Here is a 23,124-nt window from a genome sequence, read left to right as displayed (position 1 = left end):
AACTGTTTTCTATCAAAAGATTTCTGTAAGTTCGAAATTTTCCAGTAATTGTGTCTAGGATGCATTCTTGGACCCTGATGCTCGGTCCTCATGCTGCTTCATCCACGAGACTCCAAAATGGGTCTTCGATTGTCCCTCCCCAACAACCCAAGTCTCTTTGCGTTCTTACCAACATGTCGATGTACCTTCAATCTCAACAATGCCGCCCAAAATCTTGATCTTTGGCACAGGTGGAGTAGGAGCTGGCTATGCATACGTCCTGCTACGAAACTTGCCCTCACAAAATGTTGTGACAGTATGTAGGTCCAACTACGATGCTGCCAGTCAGAATGGCTTCACGATGGATTCAACTATATGGGGCAATAATCTCTCCTTCAAACCTACAGTCGTACGCACTGTCAACGACGCTGTGACACTGGATAACTCCGTGCCTTTCGACTATGTTGTCGTCACCTCCAAAGTGTTAAGGGCAGGTCTTTCAAATCCAGAACTCATCAAGTCAGCCATTTCGAGAGATACTACCATTGTCCTGCTACAGAACGGAATTGGCATCGAAGATGAATACACGAGTCTCTATCCTGACAATCCCTTGCTCTCAGCCGTTGTCTATTTCGCTGTCACCCAGACCAGTCCAGCTGTACTCTCTCACTCCGAGATCGAGCTCATGCACGTCGGCACATATCCTGCAAATGCCCCTGCTCCCCATAAAAGAGCTGCGGAATCTTGGGTTCAGCTCGTGACAGACTGTGGTGCCACCATCAAACTCCACGACGATGTTCAGAGTGAGCGGTGGGCCAAGCTTATGCTGAACGCTCCAATCAATCCTCTATGTGCTCTGACAAGATCAAGAGATACCCAATTCCTGAATTCTGGAGATGGCACCTCTGATTTCATAAGAGACACCATAGCCGAGGTCCTATCAGTCGCTCATGCTTATGGCTATACCCAGCTGAATCAGCAGCGCATGGACAATGTCATGTACCGCATGAGCAACCGAGCTCCACCAGGTGTTCAACCTTCAATGATGGCAGATGCGTTAGCCCACCGCAATATGGAAGTCGATGCCATTGTCGGCAACGTGGTCAGACTTGCTCAGCAAAAGAATGTCAACGTGCCCATTCTGAGGACATTCTATATGCTCGTGCGCGCCCTGGATGATAGTTTCACTCGGTCGCGGCGGTCGGTATAAGCACCTTCTCGGTATCTGTTCGCAGGCAGCGCATTGTCTGTTCACAATCAACAACGACTTCTAATTCTTGACCTACGCCATCATGGCCGTCTTTGTTCCCTTCCACCCGAAATACCTTCAAGCCAATTGTTCATTACCTCGCAGATTATTCTTAGATTCCATGTGTCCTGCCTCAATGCCGACCGCGACACAAAATGCTGGTGGCCAGCTCAACGCGACAGATGAACCCATACCTTGAACGTGCGCTTTCCATCATCTCATTTCAATCCTCTTCGACCATCGACCATTCCTACAAGACTCATCTATCTCGCTCAAAAACCAAGACAATGAAAAAGCTGGATGCTGCTGATAAGATCGCAGCGAAGCGCTCCGGGCTAATCATCGATAATGCGTCAAGGAGCAGCGTTGACGACTTCCTTCGCGAGCCATCAGCATACGAGCTTGCAATTTCCTCCCAGCTGACAGCTGCCGAACGAGTCAGCGAGATTATCGAAGACCTCAAACGACAGACAACCGAAGAGATCGACAATTGGTCCTGGAGTCTTAACTTGGATTACGATCCGCTGGAAGAACTGAAAGCCAGCCCTAGCACTAGTATGTCGACCAGTGGACAATCAGGCGAAGCACTATTCCACGATGGCCATATGGTTAGCTCTCCTATTTCGTTGTTGCAAACTCCTGTTACAGTACCTAACATGGCTTCAGTGTTCAAGACTCCTGCCACAAGCGAAAAAAGAACAAAGCGCGGAAACGTGCACACTCGAGCACAATCTAGCACCCCTGAGACACCGAAGGATCCATTCACACTTTCAAATAAACCTTCCTTTCAATCCTTCTTGAGCAGGGTCGCGAAGACGCCGCCACCACCACCACCAGTGACCCGAGACTTTGCATACCCTCAGTCACCCAGTGTTTCCGTGCTACCAGAACACTCGAAGAAGGCCGAAACTGTAACGCAGGCAGCGGTCGAACCTTTGAGAACGACACGTGGTGTCAAGCCATTGAGACAGAATTACTCAAAGCTGATACGATCACGAACAGCGGTTGCACTTCCTAAGTCCGACCTCGCAGCAGTTGATAATTCACAATCCCATCGCGTGGTAGAGACCAAGGAGCCCGTGCCTGCAACCCGAGCAGGAACACGGAGGAGTCTGCCTCGCTCAATTTCGACCCCTTTGTTACGGGCAACGGAATCCAGCAATCAAAACCCAAGCACAAAGCGTAAGCCATTACCCAAAGACAGTCCCCTGTTTGTCCCTCTCGCGGAGCATCCCGCTTTTGCAAACCTCCAGCCAAAGAGGAAAGGAACAAAGATCACACCTTCAGAAATAAAGATAAAAGGTACCAGAAAAGCTGTGTATGACGAGGACGAGCTCGATAAGTTGGACGTTCTACTGCCACTACCCCCGTCGCCGTCGTCATCAAGACTGTGAGCGGCTTATCGGCATCGAGGTACTTCGGGAAACCATGATTAGGTTATTGTCATGTACATCTTCAATGCAAATATATATCCTTCACTCCACAACTTCATACGCATTGTAGGCTCATTGGTTCGGTGCGAAAATGACTGTAGAGTATTGCCCCTGAGAAATTGACTCCACTGATTTTGTGCGGCTACTACGATCGCCATGCACTATCGGACAGGCGGCCCCGTTCCGAAGGGCTTGAGGTATTGGTGGGTTGGGGATGCCAAAAAGTGCACCCCCACCACTACACTTGAAAAGTAACAATTGTCTAGTCGATTGCTTTGTATTGACCAAACCTACACAATTTATCAGCTTTGGCCTCAAAAGAAGCACACTACACACTGTCTCTAGTCTTTCGCATCTAAACTTGTTACTGACGGCCAGACGATACGAGGCCATCGAATCCAGGCGCATCCTGTAGCGCACTTCTCTCTTCACCCATTATACATCTCAGCCAGCCAGCATGTCGTGGCAAGGTATGTTGAGCTGCCATTTGAGTTGATCTACGCTGACGAAAGTACAGCGTACGTTGACAGCAGGTATGATCCTCTCGCATTTCCGAATCTTGTTTCTCAACGCAGCCCATGCCGGATACTAGAACATTAACAATTCTATAGCCTCGTTGGTACGGGCACTGTAGATAAGGGAGCCATTTTCAACTCCGAAGGCAACAGTGTATGGGCTGTCTCCTCCGGTTACAAAGTCACACCACAAGAAGTACAAAAGATTGTTGCAGCATACAAGGACACAAAAGACGTAAAAGACATTCAGGGCACTGGGTTCTACATCGCAGGCGACAAATTCATTACAATAAAGGCTGACGATCGGAGTATATACGGAAAGAAGGTACGTCAACCACTGTTGAGGCCCTACCAAGAGATCCTAGAGAAAGCGGGCAACTCTGGAGTCTTGACCTACACCTCCAGCTGACTTCTCGATGGAACAACCACGGTTTGCTGACAGTGCTTCCAGGGCAAGGAAGGTGTGGTCATTGTGAAGACGAAACAAGCAATCCTTATCGGTCACTACCCGGAACACGTACAGCCTGGCTCAGCAGCGAACACAGTCGAGAAGCTCGCCGATTATTTGGTTGGTGTAGGGTACTAGGAAAGAGCTGAATCAATAATACCAACTTCAACGAGAAAAGCTTTCAGCATAGCATAGCATAGCATTCAGGACGGCGATTTACGTGACGATTATTTCCTGCACAAGTAAGAGCAGTACATATCAAAAATGAAGATGTGATGTGCTTTTATCAGGCCAGTCGCCTACACTTATTGTCATTCTAGGTGCATCTTTTGCAAACCGAAGCAAGCTCAGAAGCAACACTTGACTCAAAACGCCCTCCGAACGATAATGGCATATTCGCCTGCCCGAGAATGCAAACGTGTCGTCCATACAACTGCCAGCAGGTACATACTAAACATGAACAGAATATTTTTTACTTTAACACGCTACGACACGAACGAAAGAATGCTGAACCACACGCGAGAGAATCGCCTCGTTTGTTGAACATTCAGGGGCTGGCCGAAAGCTCCTGCGCAATACGAGGATATACATTCCCCAAAATGGTAGCATTTACTGGCAACAATAACTAAGGGCAGGGACTGGCGGCAGACAGAAAGTGTAACCTGCCAACGTTCGTTAGGGCATCCGAGGAACGTCCTTGCCATTATGTCTACCATGCGGATGCGCTTTCTTCTTGACGAGGCTTGTGCTCATGGACACTATGGCAGGCCTCGCTACTCGAGTAAGCTTTTCGTCGATCAACACCGTGTCTCAACGACCAGGCAATCAGCTGTATGACTACAAACGATCATTTCACGAGCTACACTTACTTCACACTGAAAGGCCACACGTATTCTAGCATAGTGACAAACACAAAGTACATATACGTGATTGCTGTCCCGCATGTCCTATAGATATATACAAAGACGATTGACGAAGAGTCGAACCTAAACACCACAAATTCAAAGCGGAGCACAAGCAGATTCGAGGCCACGACTCACTATACTGTACACCAGAACCACCAATAACCAACCACTATCACGAAGATGTGTCAAATATTCATCAAGATCTTGCTGTGCAAGAACCCGACATGTAACACCAAGTACGGTTCGTACGAGGAAGACGACCGTCGAGTCGATTGCTCATACAAGGGAACCGCGGTATGATGCTGTTACTAGGATTACCAAGACAAACGTCCCGGGTGACGAGTACTGCTCCTATACCTGTGAAGGGCGATACCGACAAGCAAAAAAAGACAAGAAACAGAGCTTCCCGTCCACAATGAACACAGGGAGGCAATAGCGGACAGGGACGTGGGGAAACTGAAACAAAGGAGGATATTGTTGGGAAGTGCGATGCTTTTGGTGTCCTGGATTTTGGATAAGAAAACAGAGCGACCATAGGAGAGGAGTGGCAGCCACTGGTCGGTATCAGGGATGTTCATTCAACGTGTTCATTTCGCTGGTTTATCGATTGCTATTGCGCTGCAGAAGCAGGTCGCTTCAATTAAATTGTGAGTTTTATCATTCTTCTTTCGCCCGCTACCTGTCTCTACTAGTTTCGATCTCTCCATACAGTCATGCTCCATCGACCGTTGAAGCCGATGCTTGCTCCCGGCCTCCACACGCCACAAGAAGGAGGAACAGCCACACCAATTCTACTTTCTCATTCTCTCCTTTTCGTGTCTTGCAACCTCTTTACTATACGAATGCAGCTTGCTTCTAGCTCTTACACGGTCACAAGCACTATGGCCATCTCCTGCCACCAGCACTATTGGTCTGTGCAACATGTAAAAGCAGGAACTCGTGGTCGATGACATCTTGTGTCTTTGGCTTCCGTGGCGCCTGTAACCACTATAACGTCGATCACTACGTCATGTTTTCTCCGAGACATGATTTCTGGAGCGAGATAGAACGAGCATATATGAAGTGCTTTGCTCACCAGTGGTATGCATATTGTGGACAGGAAGTGCAAGGACTATCAGTCAGAACAGCGTCTTCAAGCACAACATTCCGCTCAAACCCACGACAGAACTCAAACTAAGGACACAAACTCCAAGCCGCAAACATGCCTCTCTTCGGACGCAAACACGAAGCAACTCCAACACAACCAGCTCCTGTAACCACCACCTCTCACCATCGCCAAACAACACAAACCTCATCCCCTCGCACAGGCGGCGGCCTCTTCCACCGTCGCCGCTCCTCCTCCTCCCTCAGCTCCTCCGACCTTGAACACAACCCAGCCGGCCGCCGTTCCTCCCGCCTCTCCAAATCCGGCGGTGGTATGGGAGGCCTCTTTTCCCGCGGCAGTACAGCTCACGAAGACCCCAGCATCATGGCCGCACGAGAACGTGTCCAAGCCGCTGAACGGGCCGAGCGAGATGCGGATTTCGCGCTGCAGCAGGCGAGGAATAGTGTGCGGGATGCGAGGGAGCATGTGAGGAGGTTGGAGCTGGAAGCGGAGGCGGAGGCGAAGGCGGCGAAGATGAAGTCGGCGCAGGCGAGGGATTTGAATAGGCGGGCGAAGCCTCTGGGAAGTAAGTTTTGATCGCGAAGGGGGTGATTTGTGGATGTGTGAGTGAATACTAATATTGGTTTTGTAGGACATGATCGATTCTAGAGTGGTGAGCGCTGAGATCCCGAGACCGTACATGAGTTCTGGATGATCAGCAATGAAGATGTGATTGGAATCTAAATATGGCACCAGTGTCATGAGAACAGACATGTGTTGCTACGAAGTGAAGATTTGACGTTTTATTAGCCACAAGATATCCTATATGTACTGTGAATCTTTTCTAGCATTAGTATTGCTAATAAAGGTGTGCCATCAACGCATAAGACCGTCCACGTTCATTTACCACTCCAACATTGTGATTTCGGGGTGATTTTGCGCAGCTGGGCAAACAATAGTGCATCGTTCACCAGCCAGCTGGTTATGCCGAACTATGCACGTTCCAAGTACGTGTTGTACAGTAGCAGCGATCGTGAGAAGAGCTTCCAAGGAAAATCACGACAAGTCGAAATGCCAAAACGTCGTAGGAAGAAGAAAAGGTATAGATGAAGGTGAATAAATTTGATTGTGGTCGGCACATGTGAAGATTATAGCAAAATAGCTGCCGGAGCTGCGGCTGTCCAGTCGTGGGTGAAGCAGCAACAAATAACCACTATATTTCGTGTAGAAGTTGTTCCTAGTTTTCCTCTCTCTAGTTCGTTTTGCTACAGGCCTCTGAATCTCTGGTGTCCTCCTCGACTTGGACAGGCGATGAAGCCTGAAGCAGTCAAAAAACGATACAATCACCTAATTACGCGACAAGCCAGTATGAGGTAGCTAGTAATTAGCACGAACGATGCCGTCTAATTTGACCACACAATCGTGCATGGTCGGCGACACGCGTCGGATCGATGCTGTGCAGAAAGCTAACCTATCATTTCACGTAAGTTTTACTTTACGCGACGTTAGAGGTGAAGCTGAGCCTCTTCTCTCTGATGGTATCTATTGCACTAAATCGCAGACACTACGTTGAATATGAGATAGACAGGTACTTAAGCTGGTCTGATCAGCATGCGTAAACCGTCCATCGGCCTGAGTTTCGCGACTCTTATCACAATCATTGCAAAGATCATCGACTTCGCCGATGCATTAGGCCGCAAATTTACTGAAGGGCGTGAGTATCGAAGGATACGGTTTGGGAGTATACGTGGGGAGATCTGGTATTGGCTGGGGCTTTTGAATACGGAAGAGGTCCAGCGTGTGCACTTCAACATCAACCTATGGTCGAAAGAAGAAGTCTGTGCCTGGAAAGACGCGTACGTATCAAGGTGTTCGGCGATATGTGTGGCAGCAGCTATCTTTGCCAGTATAGGACAATCGGCGTTAGGTCTGGACGGCATGAGAGAAACTCACTGGTCTGCTAGTGCGTTGTTGACAGCAAGCATGGCGCTTGGGATTCTAGCCGTTTGTGCAGCAGTGAGTCTACAGAACAGTGTTACGGGTCTGAGTAACCATAAGGACATTCGACTGTGGTTGAGCAAAGGTCTATCCAAAGACTATTATGAATATCCTGAGCCATACAAAGGTTTGCTCTTGGAGAGTTCTGCGAGCACAGTGAAACTGATGGAGGCACCACAGCTGCTACTGAATCTATCAGTGGCGATGTACTTCCTCGGCTTCGGTCTCTACCTTCTGTACGCATGGATATGGGCGGTCGAGGAGCCCACCGTGAATTTTCGGAACAATTTCATCTTCTACGTTTGTGTATCGGGTGCTGTCATTGCATACATCGCTTTCTTGTGGAGTGGAAGGATCCTCGACCAAGACAAAGTGAACCTGCAGTTCAATCTTAAGAGGCGTTTCGATACAGGAGCAACGGACAAGAAGATGGACATGCTGGAGAAGTGGAGTGAGATCGTTGAGGTACTCACGACGTCGAGGTCCGAGTTTGAAAAGGCAGAAGCAAGAAGGGGTATGGACGAGATGTTATCGTTCATGAGGTATAACTTTGACTCACCAAACACAAAAGACGGATATGAACCAAACCAGTCAAGGCAGGGAAGTCCTGCTGCAACGGGAAAAGAACTCACGGAATCTTAGACTTGAACCTTAGGCAGTGGAAAGTTGTACTTCTGTAAGACATAAAAATCTGTGAACATTTGCTACAGTAGTAAGCAGAAGCGGCCGCTCAACTTGCAGTGGTGTGATATGCATACATCTGGGGACACTTTGAGTGACGGGGAAGTGGCATTGACGGCCGTAAATAATCACAACATTGATTGGGTGGAAGTCACGACTCAGACTCATTAAGCGGATGCATTGGGGCTTGCACTGTGCTTGACGCATGACGAAAGGCTTTGTCTCTACCAATGAGAAGTCGCCGGTTGTGCCTTCTTGGAGAGCCCGGTTCCTTCCATTGTTCGTGGAGGAGACGAAGAGCATTGGCATCTCGTTCACCTTGGCTTTGAAGCGTCGCTGCCCGCATTTCCACGTGAAGACTACATTACATATACCGCTTGCAATCTGCTATCCAAGGTTACTGACCTCGCTTGGCTCCCCCTCTTGACTTTCTTTCGAATTGTACATATTACCAATACTATCGTGTCAACATTGCTGAATTCATTAAGCCGACTCGACTGAAACGCAGTGAAGAGACCAGTATCACGTTTCAGAAAACCCCAGTCGCGTCCACTAGGCTGGTACTACGAGATAGCGTACCCCGACTTTGCCAGGAACCGAACCCAGAGAAATCCTGCAGGAAAACCACCGACACGGGAAATGGCGGACACGACCACGTAAAGAAACTACGGGGCTTAGTATACTGCTTGCACAGTCGAGACGGAGCGAAACGGGACAGGGGGGTTTAAATCCGCAGTTACAAAAGCCGGGTAATTTGAAGACCTCTTCCACTATTCGGCGAGGTCAATACAAGCAGAGTGCAACCAAAAGCATTGCAGACGTTTCTCTGTCTACAACTGCGCACTGAACCTGAACCATGTCCACGCAGAGACCCTTCTTCGCAAACTTCTTCTCCGCCTTCAGAGCGCGAAGTACACCTGGGCCATTCCAAGCCAAGTCAAGCACGACCACTGGTGCTCTGTCCCCCTCCTCCCTCACAGCGTCCGCTCAATTCTCCACAAGCACAAGCACAGCAGCAGCCTCCTCAACGACCCGGAATATCTCATCCAAAACCACCACAGATGGAACCACACAACAACCTCAAGCCACACATTCACAACCAATAAAAGCCACTGGCACTTCACCCTTCGGCACAACAACAATGGTATCAGGCTCACCAGGAACCACCTTCTACAGACGTCCACCATCCCCGAGCCCTTCGCACAATCTTGCTAAATCGCCGACCGGCCACATAACACCCACACACATGACAAGAGGCAGACAGCGGAGAGACAGTGGATCCTCAAACACCAGCAGCGGGTTTATGGACACAGCAGGTCCGGAGAAATGGTATATCGGTGGCAGAACAGCTACTGGAGAAGAGCGTTTCTACCAGCTTGGCATGGTCGCTGGCAAGGACGGTAAAAGAGTAAGAAGTCTGGATCGATTGAGTATGTAAGGCCGAATTTATAACTTTGCTATGGTGATGCATCATGAGATAAGGCGTTCGAGGTTGTCCCTCAAAGGAGTTCATACGGCTTTTTTGGGTACAGCATATCTTAGCCAGGAGTGTATATAGGCGGGCTGTCTCGTGTTACGGCATTGGTGATACTTCGAGCCAGTACATACAGCATGATGAGATTGTCTTTCATCTTCCATTTTTGTCTTCCATGCCTAGCAATCCTGACACCCTGCAACGAAGACGTCACACTTGATCTTTCAGTTCGTTTGTGAACTAGACTTCATTTTGTCGTAGGACTTGACTGGTATTTGAGGTTGAACTTTCTATCGACGCTTATACTCTCTCGGATCCAAAACTGCTGGAATTTGAACCCGAGCAATTGCAGACTATTACAGCAAAAACTAACAATACTTGAAGCTCTGGTGATACATGCACCAACGATATCGAATTCGCCTGAGCCTTTCTCCTTCGGTATTAAGAATATCAGACCGACTTCCTCGTGAGCAGTTTAGAATCCTCTCACAGCACCTCCTTTGAATAACCCTGGTATCTTTCCAGCCTCGTACTCTCCAAACCCATGCATCCAACAGCCACGAAACTGACTGCCTGTACACTTGACGACCCGCCAGTACTTCGGGTTTCTGGGACATAACGGGCTCGTCGGCAGGTGCTCTGGAATGTTAAAGTCGAGCTGGGCTTCATATTCTTGTTTTCTGATTTCAGCAATGTTCCGTTGGCAGTCTCGTTTCTTGGTCACTTTCTGTTCTGCTGCTTCCCAATTGTGGGGCGTAGTGACATCGAGCAGAGACGGAGTGGTGTCCACATCTGCAAGACGCGAGTCGTACCATTCACCTGTCTTTCTGGGTGACGTCTTTTGTTTGGGAGCCTTCAATGCCACCCTCGTGCTTGAAGGGGGGTGAGGGTGAGGGTCAGGAGGTGTGCCGCTCGAGTGGCTGAGCTTTGCCTTGACGTGGTGGAGAAATTGATCTTCTGAGGGCAGCCGAAGAGAGGCGTGTATGACCGATGTACGGTCTTTTTGTGAGGCTGATTGTGAGTGGTGATGACTGCTGCCAGGTATGACAGAACAATCATAGTCAGGAGCCTCATAATTGAAGAAGAAACCCCGGCTGCTGTGGCCTGTCGTGCCTTCGCCTGGTAGTGGAGGAGTATAAATGCGGCGTGCTTCGCTTGGGAGATAGCTTGTCCCACCGCGGATGCTGATGTCAATCTTGAAAAATTCCTCAGTTTCCGCACTGGGACTACGTTTGATCCTGTAAGTCGCCGCCTCTGCTGGACTGTTCTGTGGTGTTTCATCTATCTGTGCGGTGTTCAAGCTGGATGCAAGGGAGCCAAGGTGGTCCCCTACAGAGTACCTCTTCTGATGAGTATAGAAGGTGGCTGCAATCGACCTGTCACCTGCGTGCAACAATTCATCCTGGTCAGGTGGACTTGAATTTGCAGGTGACTTTCGCCTCCTTGTCTTTAGCTTGCTCTTCGGAAGAGACTTGCTGATAGCAAGCACTGCAGAGGCTTTAGCAAGCGTGGTTGCAGTCTGCTGTCGTTTGAGTAGAGATCTATGTCCTTGAGCTTCAGTTGGACCTTGCGGGCTCCATGACGTGGCGGACGGAGTAGAAGAAACTGTGCTTGGTTCCTGTTTCTGCTTCTTCTCGCGTTTACGAAATGCCGCGAAGGGAGCAGAGAAGAGACGCTTGACATCAATGGAAGAGCCTCGTCTCGAGGTAGGTGCATTCGTCGAATCTTGCTCAGGAGTGGTCTGTGGCTCCTTTCGAACACCGAACGGTGTCTCAACGACGATATCGTGGATTGATGTCGTTTCCGGTTTCTCTGGTCTAGTCGGTGGTGGTAATGGGACAATGTTAAGAATCGCTGGCTCGCTGTGCCTCGATAGTCTGGATTTTCCAAACACGCCGGAATCGTCATCCTGCACTATAGGCTTTTGTGCTTGATACCACACTCCACCTGATCTGGTTCGTGTCCAACCTGGTCGTGGTGTACGACTCCTGTTCGGAGTACTGCAAGCACCGCGTGAACTGTCTGAGGGCGGTGGTGTGGGACGGCCACTAGGAGGAACCTCGCTTGCTGAAGTATCCGGCGTACGAGTAGCAACTTGCGTATCGGTTGTTCGTGGGCGGTGCAGATCTTCAGTTGACCTAATCTTGCACGGGATGCTGGGAGTAGCCACTTTTGTCAGTAGAGACTGCTTATCACTACGTGCTTCAATAGCCTGCACTCTGATCTTGTTCCTACTCATCTGCTCATGCGTTGACCTTGTAGGAAACGCGGGACGGCTGGGAAGCAAAGAGGGTCTACTCGGCTTGATGCTGCTTCCTGGACTCCGATTGCTGTCGTCCGAGGAGGATGCTGCTAGGCGTCTCTTGATTTTGTCGCTTTTGGAGAATTCGTAGGACCACAGACTTTCTGGGGGACCGGCTAACATCGTAGCGATACTCGTCAGGGTCGTGGTTATCGGTAAAGCAAGAACACGAATCAATACACTTGAAGAACCAATGAAAAGAGGCATGAGGCATGCTCGAGTAACTTATTGACTTTGGTAGCTAAAAGGGGCTGTGTAAGCAAGTAGGAAGATAAGAGCAGATGCTTCTTGACTCGTTGTTGATTGACAAAAAGCTTAGAACCGTGGTCGCTGGAAGTCGCAGTCGGTGTTCGAGCTGCACTACCTTGTACGCATCCCAAGATGCAGGAGCGACCTGGGTTTTCAGTCACGACTTATTTCCAGATGACCCATTATCTTCTGCAGGTCATCTTGTGATGAGAGCAGGCCCATCGCCCAGTAAGCTCGTGTGTCGGAAAAGCGATCGATCAGTCGGCGATCATGCTTGACAAAGCGGCTCTCATGCAATGCTTCTGGGGTTGCACCCAAATCGTTAGAAGCAAGATTTGCATTAGAGGGTTCATGGGCATCCCGCCGAGCCAATGTCCGTGTGTATTCTCCTTGATTCGCCCATGCTGTTTCAAGAGCAAACGCCACGGAATGAGAGCTTCGCCATCCACTGTGTTTAGCTACGTCAAGCAGACTCTCTATAGTCCATGATCGCAGTGCTGGCTCACGATACTGCACACCAGCAAACATGATGGGGAAGGTCAGCTCCTGCACTACCGCAACCAAGGTAGGGTTGATGGATCCTATTCGCGCGTATTCCGCTTGAGACTCTAGAACTCCGGCGTTAATCTGGCCGATAGCATTTGCATCAGCAGCAGTGAAGGCCGCATTCACACCAGCTGAGACCATCATTGCTGGAGGTGAGTATGGATGACATCTCCGTAGCAGGATCCTGCCAAGGTAGTAGAACGACCAGATGTGTGCGATTCTGAAGTCGCTATATTGTTTGACAGTAAGGAAAGGAGCTCTTGTAATCTTGGTCTGAACGTCGCGTCCTTGAAATGGTTCACCTAAAGCAGTTCGCCAAACCTCAAGCGCCTCTGATATAGCATTGTGTTCCGCTATGGCCGCTTTTGTGGTTGATTCGAGGTCGAGATCAGCGTCCTGCATAGTACTTGACACTGGTGGAGATCGATCCGCAGCACCGCACAGTGCTGCATCAGCGATGTGGAAAGAAGATAACATCGAAGGGGGAATCTTGGGAGGAGGCATCATACCGAAGAACAACGGCGGTCCTCTCTTTGATGCTGCGGCGTCACCAGTGTTTTTCGGCATACGCGCTCTTCCTTCGTTTGCTCCAGGCGGCTTTGTGTTTTTCGAATCCATCGTTGTCGACCCTGAGCTCTGACTTTCGCTTCGAGATTTAGGGGGCATTTTCTGTCCGGCAAGGAACCCAGGTTCTGGCTTCCAAATGCCGCCGTTAGCCGCAATCTTACGTAGCTTTCGAGCCCGATCCTTGGCCGCGAAGTCAGCAATCCTGCCAAGTACGAGCCATAGATGGTCCATTGTAGCATGAAGCTGCTCTACAGACCCCAGTTGACCCCTCGGTGGCACATATCGCCAATTTTCATATGGAAGTAGCAATCGGTCGCCACTCAGAATGCTCTGGAAGATGTCCATTTTGGCATACCACCAGAAGAGGTCGATCTTAGTACGCCAGTCCAAGGCCTCCTGCTGCGTCAAATGCTCAGTCGTGGCTACTGTCTTTGCCTGGTTTTGAAGCTGACATGAATAATCTATTTCCAACCCTGTCAACTTGCGGATCAATGCATCATCCACGTCCCATTCTTCGTCCGATGCTAGTGCGGACGGTAGGTCAGACATTCGAAACCAGTCCTCTAACAATATACCTTGGCGATTGGATTGTGGTTGAGCCGAAAGTGCTCTTGCTTGGGCTCGTCTTTCGCGAGTGGCCCTTATGAATCCGGCAAAGTCGTGCTCCATCATCAATGCTGCAGCGCCACGAAGATGCAAAACCCATCGGGCATGGTCTCCCAGGAGCACTTCATAGAATGCAAGAAGCAGACATAAGCCAAGTGTCTCGAGTTGATGTCGGCTAGAAGGATTAGATATGAGCTGAGCCATTTTCCTTGACGCAATAACGAAATGTTTCAATGGAACGACGTCGCTGGTTCTGTGCAGTACTGCTAGGTGAAGGGCACTGGTTGCCAGGATCCCATGCAAAAGGCCTCTGGAAGACAGGGCTCGCGTCGGAAGGATTTCGGCAAAAGTTGAAGAGCCATCGAATGTCACAGATTTTTCATGAACTGACATGCAAGGCCTCAATATTGTCACAAAGTGTTTGAGTAAGTAGGCCATTCTCTCATCCAAGATGAGGTTCTGACAGGTTGTGGAAGCAATGAGGGCATCGTGGTTGTCGTAGTCATCATCCTCTACGTCCCAGGGATCATCTGGGTCTTCGTATGCATCAAAAGCATGCTGAAAGTGACGTGCTGTAGGTATGAAGTTGGGTCGATGAGACGGTCCAGGCTCTGAATTTGTGGCTAACGAGGGTTGTGGCAATATAGCAGTAGCCTTTTGCGCTTGGCCTTCCCTAGAAGAAGACTTCTGTGAGTCAGTATTGGTAGCAGAATTGTTTCCTCCGAATGAAAGCGAGCTCGGCAATTGAGACACGATGTGATCCTGCGAACCAGGAGCATCTATGCTTGGAGGCATTTGGGGCTGCCTACCGGGTTCAGGGTATGGAGAGTATGTAGTCGTATGCATCTCCGAACCAACTGCATAACAGCTATACCATTGATCGGGGTAGGGTCCAATCAGAGGAGTACCTAGTTCATGTGCAGGTGTTAGCTGTTGTTGATCAGTTCCGAATGCTACTTCGTAAACTGGTTCTCCGTGGCTGCGATTGATGGTAGCGGCGTCATAAGTAAAATATGTAGGGTGTTCAGATCCTAGTGTCGAGCCAGGTGTTAAGCTACCACGGCGAGGTATCTGCTGCAATGCTGCCATATGTTGCTGATGTAGCGGAGTAAAGTAGTTCGATGGTGGCGGGAATTGCTCCAGATGTGCTGGTGAGCGGGTCGCCGCCGCTTGATAACCTGCACAAAGCCGGCGACTCTTTTCGCAGTTACGGCACGTCTGTACATGATCAGAGTGGCTCAATGCAATAAGTTGTGACATACCGGCTTTGTCTCATCACATTTCACACGTCGCTGACGACATGCTAGGTTTGGTCAGCTCACGGAAGTCTCAAACAGCAAGAGAAGTCCACGTGAGTTTTTAGGAGCAACACGCACTACACAAGCCGCACAGGAGTGGGAGTGTACTTACTTAGACAGCCGGTCTTTGTGCGGCGTCGATTCGCTGTAGGTGGTCCTCTCTTCTTCTTAGATTGAGGCTTCGAGCTATCTGGACTGCTTTGCTCTTCCTTGGGTTCGAGTTCCAGCTTGGGATCGGATGACATGGTTGCTACTGTTGGCGTGCAACCGTCAATAATGACTACCGGCCCCACGTCAAATTGCCTAGGTTGCTGATCAACTCGAGCGTGCTGTTAACAAAGTCGTGCTGGTTGGCCTCAGCAAAGACTTCAGCAGAACAATGTTGGTAGACACGATTGTAGCCTTGCTGAAGATATTGTGGTAGGAACAGAAATCCGATGGGACCGAAGCTGATCTGTTGTCTACTTAGATGTTGCAATGTTACTAGCCTGGTTCATCGATCAGTCAGAGGCCGGGACCTTGACGGACCAAAATTGGAATGAGGTGGGACACTAGTAGAGGTTTGGATTGGGAACTTCAGGTGTGCCAGCCGAAATAGGCTAGAAGGACAAAGCACAAGACTTTGGCAGTCAGCATGTGTCGGCTTTCATGCACAGTCGATCGTGAGAAAGGCCACTAGTCCATAAGCCCCAAATGATATAGCTGGTGTCTGGATGATACAAGCCTCGTACTCGATTCTTCGCAGCCAAATTGCTGGGACCTGTACTTTTGCGTGTAGCGTTGCTAGCTGACGAGCCGTAGACCACGTGTCTTTGACAGTATTTCCTAAGCCGATGAGTGCCAGATCTTCAGCGAATGAGAACCAGATGCAATGTTGATTGGGAGGCTCGAACAGGTTTACAACCGCCTAGCCAAGATCGTCGATCTCGGACCGTGTGGAAATCGTTGAGAAACGAGAAACAACAGACGTTGCTCTACTACACGCAGGGACGAAATCTAGCTATTGGACGAAATGCAGGGTTCAGTGATCACAGGCACGGGAGAGCATGTGCTTATATTGGCGACTTGGTGGGTGGAGGACAAGCAAGGTAGGACGGATCTGTTCTTGTACCTGTCACGGTCAATGCAGCACGCATACTAACCAGATAGTCGGGTTCAGCTAGCAGGCATATCATGATGGACGATCTGCCACATGGTTGCGGCTGAGGGGTATACAAGATGATTCGTTTGTAGAGAGCGGTACGATGTGGTACCGAGAAATGGCAAAGTTTATCATGACGACGAAATCCTTGCATGGAGATTGTCAGAACAATTCTGGGATGTCGAAGGAATCAAAGTTTCAGCAGACAGCAGAGCAGAGGTCGATGGTCGAAAGGCAAAACCATGGCCGTTACGTGAAAAGTGGCCCACGACGACGAGCGTTGCCTGGTTTCGGAAGTTTTGCAGGCTGGATAGGGAAACCGTAGAGGCTGGTGGACAGGTTGCTCTGCATGGAGCCGTGGGTAGTGAAGTGGTTCAAAAGGGGCGCTCGAGCAAAGCTTGCAAAGCCAGGAAAAGAGAAGACCGTTCAGATGTGCAGCAGGTATCACCTGAGCCAGGGTCAAGCACCAATCGCGTTACGCGTGTAGTGGAGCAGTCAGAGTCTCCAGAAAAGTTGGGAAGCTTGTTCAAAGCTCTCCATGCCTGGGCAGAACCTCGATCCCGAAAATTTCACACAGAGCATTGCAGAACGAGCTGAAAGTGTGTTGTGCTACACGTTCAACCCACCACAAATTGCAGCATTTTTTGATTACATCCAAGACCCGGGACGAAGCAAGTACGACCGAAAGAGATTCTCCATTTCAGCCGCAAAACACGCGTTACGTCACTTGGTGGTCGAGATAGTGCTACACGGAGCAAGAGCCTAGAGAGCCCAGTGGGAACTTCCGGACTGTCAAAAGCTAGTCGCGCCGAGTATTGGTCGCACTGTCCTTCATTCGTATCTTTTTTGAGCCACCATGTTTGCTGTCCCAGGGTGGAACATCGCTGCCAAAACCCTGGTAGAGGACCGTGCCAAACCGGTGAAGGACAAATCCAAGAACAATTCATCTTCAGCTGCCACCAGCTTGGCAGTCTCTGGTCAATCTACAAACTCGAAGAAACGCAAACGGGATCAGGACTCGGCGAGACGAGGTGCCAAATCTGATAACAGCACTCATGGCCCCAGCCCGAAGCCTGAAACAAGCAATCCCGATCGCAGTAGCAAACGTCGATCTCGAAAGGATTCACGCAAAACTGGCAAGATCACAGGAGCTAATGCTGAGCCAGTAGGCCGTGTGGCTGCTGGAGATAGAACCCAGCAATCACATCTTCCCTCCTCAAAGCATCGACAGAGAAGTACAGGCAATGGGAATGATGTTACCAATGAGGAAAGACCTACAAACGTTGCCTCCGATGAAAACGATCATGCTAGCAATGGCCCCAAACCGGTATCGACTTCATTGCCACCAATCCCGCCGGCTCCTACGAACCTCACACCCCTCCAGGCGAAGATGCGTTCAAAGCTAACCGCTGCACGCTTTCGCCATCTCAATGAGACCCTCTACACCTCCACCTCAAATGATGCACTCAGTCTTTTTGCCAATTCACCTGATCTGTTCAACGAATACCATGCGGGCTTTTCCCAGCAAGTCAAAGACTCATGGCCTCAAAATCCCGTTGACGTTTATGTCAAAGCTATCAAATATCGTGCCAACTTGGCTTCACCGGTCGGCGACGTCCTACCACTGCCACGGCGCAGGCCTGGGACATGCACTATTGCCGACCTTGGTTGTGGTGATGCCCCTCTTGCTCGTGGATTGGACGCAGTTACCGAAAAGCTTAATTTGAAACTGCACAGCTTTGACCTTCATGCAGCTAATCCGCACGTCACTGTGGCCGACATCTCAGCTCTACCGCTCCACCATGGTCAAGTCGACATGGCTATCTTCTGCCTCTCTCTAATGGGCACCAACTGGCTTGCTTTCGTCGAAGAAGCTTGGCGCGTCCTGCGAGGAGATGGAAAGGGAGAGGTATGGGTCGCCGAAGTCAAATCGCGATTTGGTCGAGCTTCTGCAAGAAAAGGTCCAGGCCGTGTTGTGGAGAACAGTGTTGGTAAACGCAGGAAAGTCCAATCTGGCACCAAAGACCATGCCGAAGACAATGGTGTGGATGAAACCCCTGCTTTTGCTGAAGACGAAGCAGAGACCAGAGGGCGAGGAGCCGACGACGATACTGATCTACAGCCTTTCATTGACAGCTTCCAGCGGCGAGGCTTTATGCTTAAGCCAAATTCAGTAGACAAGACCAACAAGATGTTTGTTACTATGATCTTCACTAAAACGGGCAACCCTCGAGCCGGCAAATGGAAAGGCATGAAATGGAACGGCAAGGAATATCAGCAAATAGAACAGAGGGCCGGTGGGCAATATCGAAAGTTCACAGGGCAGCGTCCAGCCGTCACCGAGGATGAGATTGACGACAAGGAGGAGGGCAAAATACTCAAGCCGTGCGTCTACAAGTTGAGGTAGGTCTGTGACCATCCCCAAGATTCAGCTAGCTGTCACGCTCTGCTGCTAGAAACAGAAGTGATCAGCATGATGCCTTGCCTCTACAAACACAGAATATGTGTCTCTAGGTCAAGGTAAGTCTAGTGTCTGTGTTGATCATACCTTCTTCGCGGCGACCGTTTCATCAGTCTACAACTTTGGAGCCGTGGTTCACCTCCAGCTCCACAGACCTGGCCACCATATATCGCTCGTCCAATTTTGTGCATACCTCAGACTCCGGATATGATCATCCACAAACTCTAAAACCTTACCAGCGTCTACATAATTCATGGCCTCCTGCCAAGACGTATTTCTCGTGTTCCATACCAACTGCCTACTCAGTAAGGAATAGGCGGCTTGTCTTTTCCTTCTTCCCTCCAGCTTGGAACCCAAATACTGTACTACTGGTGTTCCCCACCACTTTCCATGCGGTCTTTGAGAAACGCAATTCCAGCCGAGCCCTCGAACAATCACAACAGGTTCCATCATCGATGTGTATTTGCTTGGCAAGCCATTCTCCTGTCCCGCCTTTCCGACGAAGAGTCTGGACCTCCGCCCCATCCCCGCTTGGCTGAAGAGGCTTACTCACCTGTGACTGGGATTGGTGGAGGAGCCATCAGCACCTCCCACGTTATCGTACCAGTATTAGTCGATGAATCGATCAGATGTCGTTGCTCGTCTCTTGTCCATGAACCGTATCTCGACTGCGTACGTATGTATGCGTTCTTTTCAGCCCAATTTCTTCGTCGTAAGCCATGCTATAAGATGATATGTGTCAAGCTCACTTCCTACCGCAGCGCCATGCCCTACGAGTAGCAAACTGCGTGGTAGGTATGCATGCACTCCAAGAAGATCGTCCTGTAGTCATAACGGAACTTCCCTGGCGTGACATCTAGTATGACCACTATAGGCAAGTGGTGGTGACAGTTCGTGCAGGACTGGTGCAAAGTAAGCTTTCTTGTCGCTGTATGGTTCCATTTCTGCGTTGGGTTCTGCATGTATTGGGTTAGCACGACATGAAGCGGTCGAGTCGGTCTTGACGACTCGATGGATAAAAGTGGTCGGCTTGAGTTACTCGTGAGATGAATTATGGTACATAGTGAAGTACGAGACACTAGTACTGGTATCATTGATTGAGAGGGCTCCGATCTTTACCAGATGATTGAGATTGCACTGTGCTACGATCACGAAATTCGTTGATTAGAAGCATTTTCAGCACATCCAATCACTACTTTGCTAACTCTTCTTGCTAGTCGCAATGCGCTCAAGCAAAGGCAGCATCTAGAGGATCACGTTTCTGTACTTCTGCATCCATCAATCGTGCACAAAGCCCTAGCAACGTTACTGTCTCTGTCGCAGCATAGTAGTTCAGAGTGTCAATCAACACCCTTAGGTGACGATTAAAATACTCCTCATGCCTGACCAGAGTCTCTTCGATTCTGCTTATTCTGCTCTCGTCAACCTCAGGCGGCTTCTCTTCTTTTCTGCCACTTGCAAATTGTCTATAGTTTGAAATCACCTTCTCTTTTTGTGCGGCCATTGTTCGATCATAGGTCTCGTTGTGTAGGAATGAGAAATCAGCATCAGCAGAGTACAGGTTTCGTGTCAAATTCGATGTGTATGAGGCAAACATGGTGCAACCTGCTACCATTTTTGCGTGAATTCGGAGGAGTTTCGATTGAGTGAGGCCAAGATCTTTCATACAAGAGTCGAGCATGTCGACATGTTCTTGCATAAGGGAATCAACAGTTTGTGCTGATCTGCGATCTTGGCTGGAGCCGAGTTGAGGTTTTTGGCCTTGACTCGAAGACGGCGGAATGACATCGTTCGTAGGTGTGCTGGAGAAGTCAGATTCAAGTGCATCCACTTTAGTCATAAGCTTTTGCCATTGAGGCTCAAGAACTTCTGCGGTCGCATAAAAAAGCATTTGTTGAACGAAGACAAGCATGCGAGCACGTAGATTCCAGGCTCGACGTTTCCAGACTTCGATGCGACGATTGCTAGACTTGTGAGTCCAAGAGACGGCTTTGTTGTGTTCCGACCAGGACTCGATGAGCGTAGTCTCCAGGTGACGCAACGAGAGGGTGTATCTCAGGATGAGCTGATACCGAATTATAGTCTTGCGACTGATGATTAGTGATAGTGGAAAGGGTACGGAATAATCGAGCTCGAGGGCTTCGTGACCAGAGATGTCCTTGTCATCGTCTTTACTACCCGGAACAGAGACTTGCATTCTATACTGTTCTGCCAAAGAGTCCGGGTTGTCGGCTTCGAGACCTTGGACGTTGACCACCTTCATGAGCCATGGAACGAGACCGAGCTCATTCATCCTGATCCTGACATCTTCCTTGTAAGGATCGCCTGCTGCTATACTGCCTGGCTGATAGAGGACTAGATCGAGGAGTGATTGAAGCTTGCCAGTGTTGACACTTTTCTGTGACTTACGCAGTTCGGAGGCGGAGAGCTCGAGAAAGTGAAGGAAGAACTCGGCTCTATCGAGGAAGAAGTAATGCTTGATAGACCTTAATCTTCCTCGGAGAGAATGTGCTGAGAGCATCAAGCTCAGGAGTTCTTGGTTTGCAAAGGAGTAAGCATGATTGACGTTGTCAAGAAAACGAGGATCATCGAATGATACGGGAGTGTGTTCCATCTTGCTGCTGATGTTGACCCCGCCACATTCTCGGACAACGTTGAGATACTTGCCAGCAAGCAGTACTTTGTCTTTGACAGCCTGCAGTTGGGGAGGAACTTCCTTCTCTCGTACAAAGTATCTCTTTTCCCAGTACTCGTCTGTATAGTCCTCGTCAAGTTTCTCCCTTCTTATGCTCTTCTTTTCACCGACCAGGAACTCGTCGTGAGGATCTTTGATGCCACCATGATGTAGCCACTCATTAAGCATAGTCATGTATGGCTTGCTAGCCTCTCTGAGCAACATCTCGAGGATAGACCTTGCTGCAGGGTCTCCTGAGTAGGTGGCTAGTCGTTGTGTCAGCAGAGCAAGCACGTTCCCGCCAATACAACGTTTCTTTAGCATGCTACCAGGTAGGAGATCGCCCCCTTCTTTCAGACGCTCGATGATGTTGTCTGCGTCAAAATCGTTGATAGACTCGTCTGCATCCTCCTCAAGCAGAGCGTTTTTCTTCAGCAATTCCTGTGCCACAGCGTATAGCTGGATCAGGCTTTGTGCAGTAGGAATGAGTGAAAGATGCATTTGGTGTATGGTAAAGGAAGGATCACCAGTGACTTTACTTTCGAGTTGCGCGACTAGGATGAGGTAGTCCTTGAGTAGTCTCCGTATAGCTGCACACAGGGCATGATTCACAGAGCCGTACTCTCCCCTGCTCTGCACTTCGATGAATGCTTCCAACGCAGAGTATTGACTGGCCATGCGCAACATAGATTCAATCAGGTCTTTGAGGCTTGGGTCGAGACCTGGCAGTATGCGATATGTGGGGCCTATCAATCGATCTTTCTCTTCACTAGGGTCATAATTGTCAGCAAAGCCAACATACTGGCCCTCAAAGCCCATGAAGACGTATAGTAAGTCATCGAGCAGAGCCTTCTCTTGCTCCACCATCGACAAGCTATCGAGTTGAGGTCCATCGAGTAGATCGGGCGCATCACGACGAAGGGCCGGGACTGTGACACGAACAGCCAGAGGAGCAGAGGAATGTGGGATCAGGCTTGCTTCAGGAGCCCATTGCTTGACTTCTGGCTGTGAGTCTTGTCGAGATTTCCTTCGGGTAGGCGGGCTCTGCAGGACAATCTTCCTTGGCTGTTTACCTCCCCCATCAAAGGTATCTTTTACTGGACTCCTGCGAGACCTATATGTTTCTGTGGTGTTTACTGTATAGCGTGCTTTACGCCTCTCGGTGGTCGCATAGTTCGTTGAGCGAGACACATCTTCCTCGAAGCCGTCTTCCATCACAGGAGACCCATTTTCCAGTACAGAGGGACGTTCGTACTCTCTTTGGCGTGTAGTATTGGAGCGTGGGGGAAGTCCATTGGTATGAGATGCGCGACGTTCGGTGGCAGAAGCACTGCGATAGTGTAGAGTACTCATGTTACTCCATTAGCATGACACAGTCCTTTTGCGCGTATAGAGTCAGTATTAGGTAGTCGCATCGTCCATTCAACTGGCACGTACATGGTGGGTGGTCTCTGCCCGCAAGCCGCAAGACACGAACCTGGCATTCTCCGCAAGCACGCGTCGCGACTCAGAGC

At 49.6% G+C, this 23,124-nt stretch overlaps 9 protein-coding genes across 9 annotated transcripts; 6 read left to right on the top strand and 3 right to left on the bottom strand.

The window, feature by feature from the left end:
* Window positions 1-199: 199 nt before the first annotated feature.
* On the top strand, window positions 200-1,189 carry LTR64_002020 (uncharacterized protein; the record flags this gene model as incomplete). Its single annotated transcript, XM_064896395.1, has 1 exon — window positions 200-1,189. One exon carries the CDS (start codon window positions 200-202, stop codon window positions 1,187-1,189), a length of 990 nt encoding a protein of 329 aa, XP_064759082.1.
* A 194-nt stretch (window positions 1,190-1,383) lies between these two features.
* LTR64_002019 (uncharacterized protein) lies at window positions 1,384-2,622 on the top strand (the record flags this gene model as incomplete). The annotated part of the gene is made up of 1 exon (XM_064896394.1): window positions 1,384-2,622. The coding sequence occupies one exon, from the start codon at window positions 1,384-1,386 to the stop codon at window positions 2,620-2,622; it is 1,239 nt and encodes a 412-aa protein (XP_064759081.1).
* A 496-nt stretch (window positions 2,623-3,118) lies between these two features.
* Window positions 3,119-3,762, top strand: PFY1 (profilin, required for normal timing of actin polymerization in response to thermal stress; the record flags this gene model as incomplete). Its single annotated transcript, XM_064896393.1, has 4 exons — window positions 3,119-3,131; window positions 3,179-3,194; window positions 3,273-3,501; window positions 3,628-3,762. The coding sequence occupies 4 exons, from the start codon at window positions 3,119-3,121 to the stop codon at window positions 3,760-3,762; spliced, it is 393 nt and encodes a 130-aa protein (XP_064759080.1).
* Window positions 3,763-5,730: 1,968 nt separating this feature from the next.
* On the top strand, window positions 5,731-6,210 carry LTR64_002017 (uncharacterized protein; the record flags this gene model as incomplete). The annotated part of the gene is made up of 1 exon (XM_064896392.1): window positions 5,731-6,210. The coding sequence occupies one exon, from the start codon at window positions 5,731-5,733 to the stop codon at window positions 6,208-6,210; it is 480 nt and encodes a 159-aa protein (XP_064759079.1).
* Window positions 6,211-7,224: 1,014 nt separating this feature from the next.
* On the top strand, window positions 7,225-8,253 carry LTR64_002016 (uncharacterized protein; the record flags this gene model as incomplete). The annotated part of the gene is made up of 1 exon (XM_064896391.1): window positions 7,225-8,253. The coding sequence occupies one exon, from the start codon at window positions 7,225-7,227 to the stop codon at window positions 8,251-8,253; it is 1,029 nt and encodes a 342-aa protein (XP_064759078.1).
* A 1,988-nt stretch (window positions 8,254-10,241) lies between these two features.
* Window positions 10,242-12,191, bottom strand: LTR64_002015 (uncharacterized protein; the record flags this gene model as incomplete). The annotated part of the gene is made up of 1 exon (XM_064896390.1): window positions 10,242-12,191. The coding sequence occupies one exon, from the start codon at window positions 12,189-12,191 to the stop codon at window positions 10,242-10,244; it is 1,950 nt and encodes a 649-aa protein (XP_064759077.1).
* Window positions 12,192-12,470: 279 nt separating this feature from the next.
* Window positions 12,471-15,579, bottom strand: LTR64_002014 (uncharacterized protein; the record flags this gene model as incomplete). The annotated part of the gene is made up of 2 exons (XM_064896389.1): window positions 12,471-15,214; window positions 15,447-15,579. 2 exons carry the CDS (start codon window positions 15,577-15,579, stop codon window positions 12,471-12,473), a joined length of 2,877 nt encoding a protein of 958 aa, XP_064759076.1.
* Window positions 15,580-17,331: 1,752 nt separating this feature from the next.
* On the top strand, window positions 17,332-18,882 carry RRP8 (25S rRNA (adenine645-N1)-methyltransferase; the record flags this gene model as incomplete). Its single annotated transcript, XM_064896388.1, has 1 exon — window positions 17,332-18,882. One exon carries the CDS (start codon window positions 17,332-17,334, stop codon window positions 18,880-18,882), a length of 1,551 nt encoding a protein of 516 aa, XP_064759075.1.
* A 1,282-nt stretch (window positions 18,883-20,164) lies between these two features.
* On the bottom strand, window positions 20,165-23,094 carry alp4 (gamma tubulin complex Spc97/GCP2 subunit Alp4; the record flags this gene model as incomplete). Its single annotated transcript, XM_064896387.1, has 2 exons — window positions 20,165-22,940; window positions 23,048-23,094. The coding sequence occupies 2 exons, from the start codon at window positions 23,092-23,094 to the stop codon at window positions 20,165-20,167; spliced, it is 2,823 nt and encodes a 940-aa protein (XP_064759074.1).
* Window positions 23,095-23,124: the final 30 nt, after the last annotated feature.

Source organism: Lithohypha guttulata (genome assembly GCF_036872675.1).
Source record: "Lithohypha guttulata strain CCFEE 5908 chromosome Unknown scaffold_1, whole genome shotgun sequence".
In the NCBI taxonomy this organism is placed as follows: Eukaryota; Fungi; Ascomycota; class Eurotiomycetes; order Chaetothyriales; family Trichomeriaceae; genus Lithohypha; species Lithohypha guttulata.
This window is presented reverse-complemented; position numbering and strand designations above follow the sequence as displayed.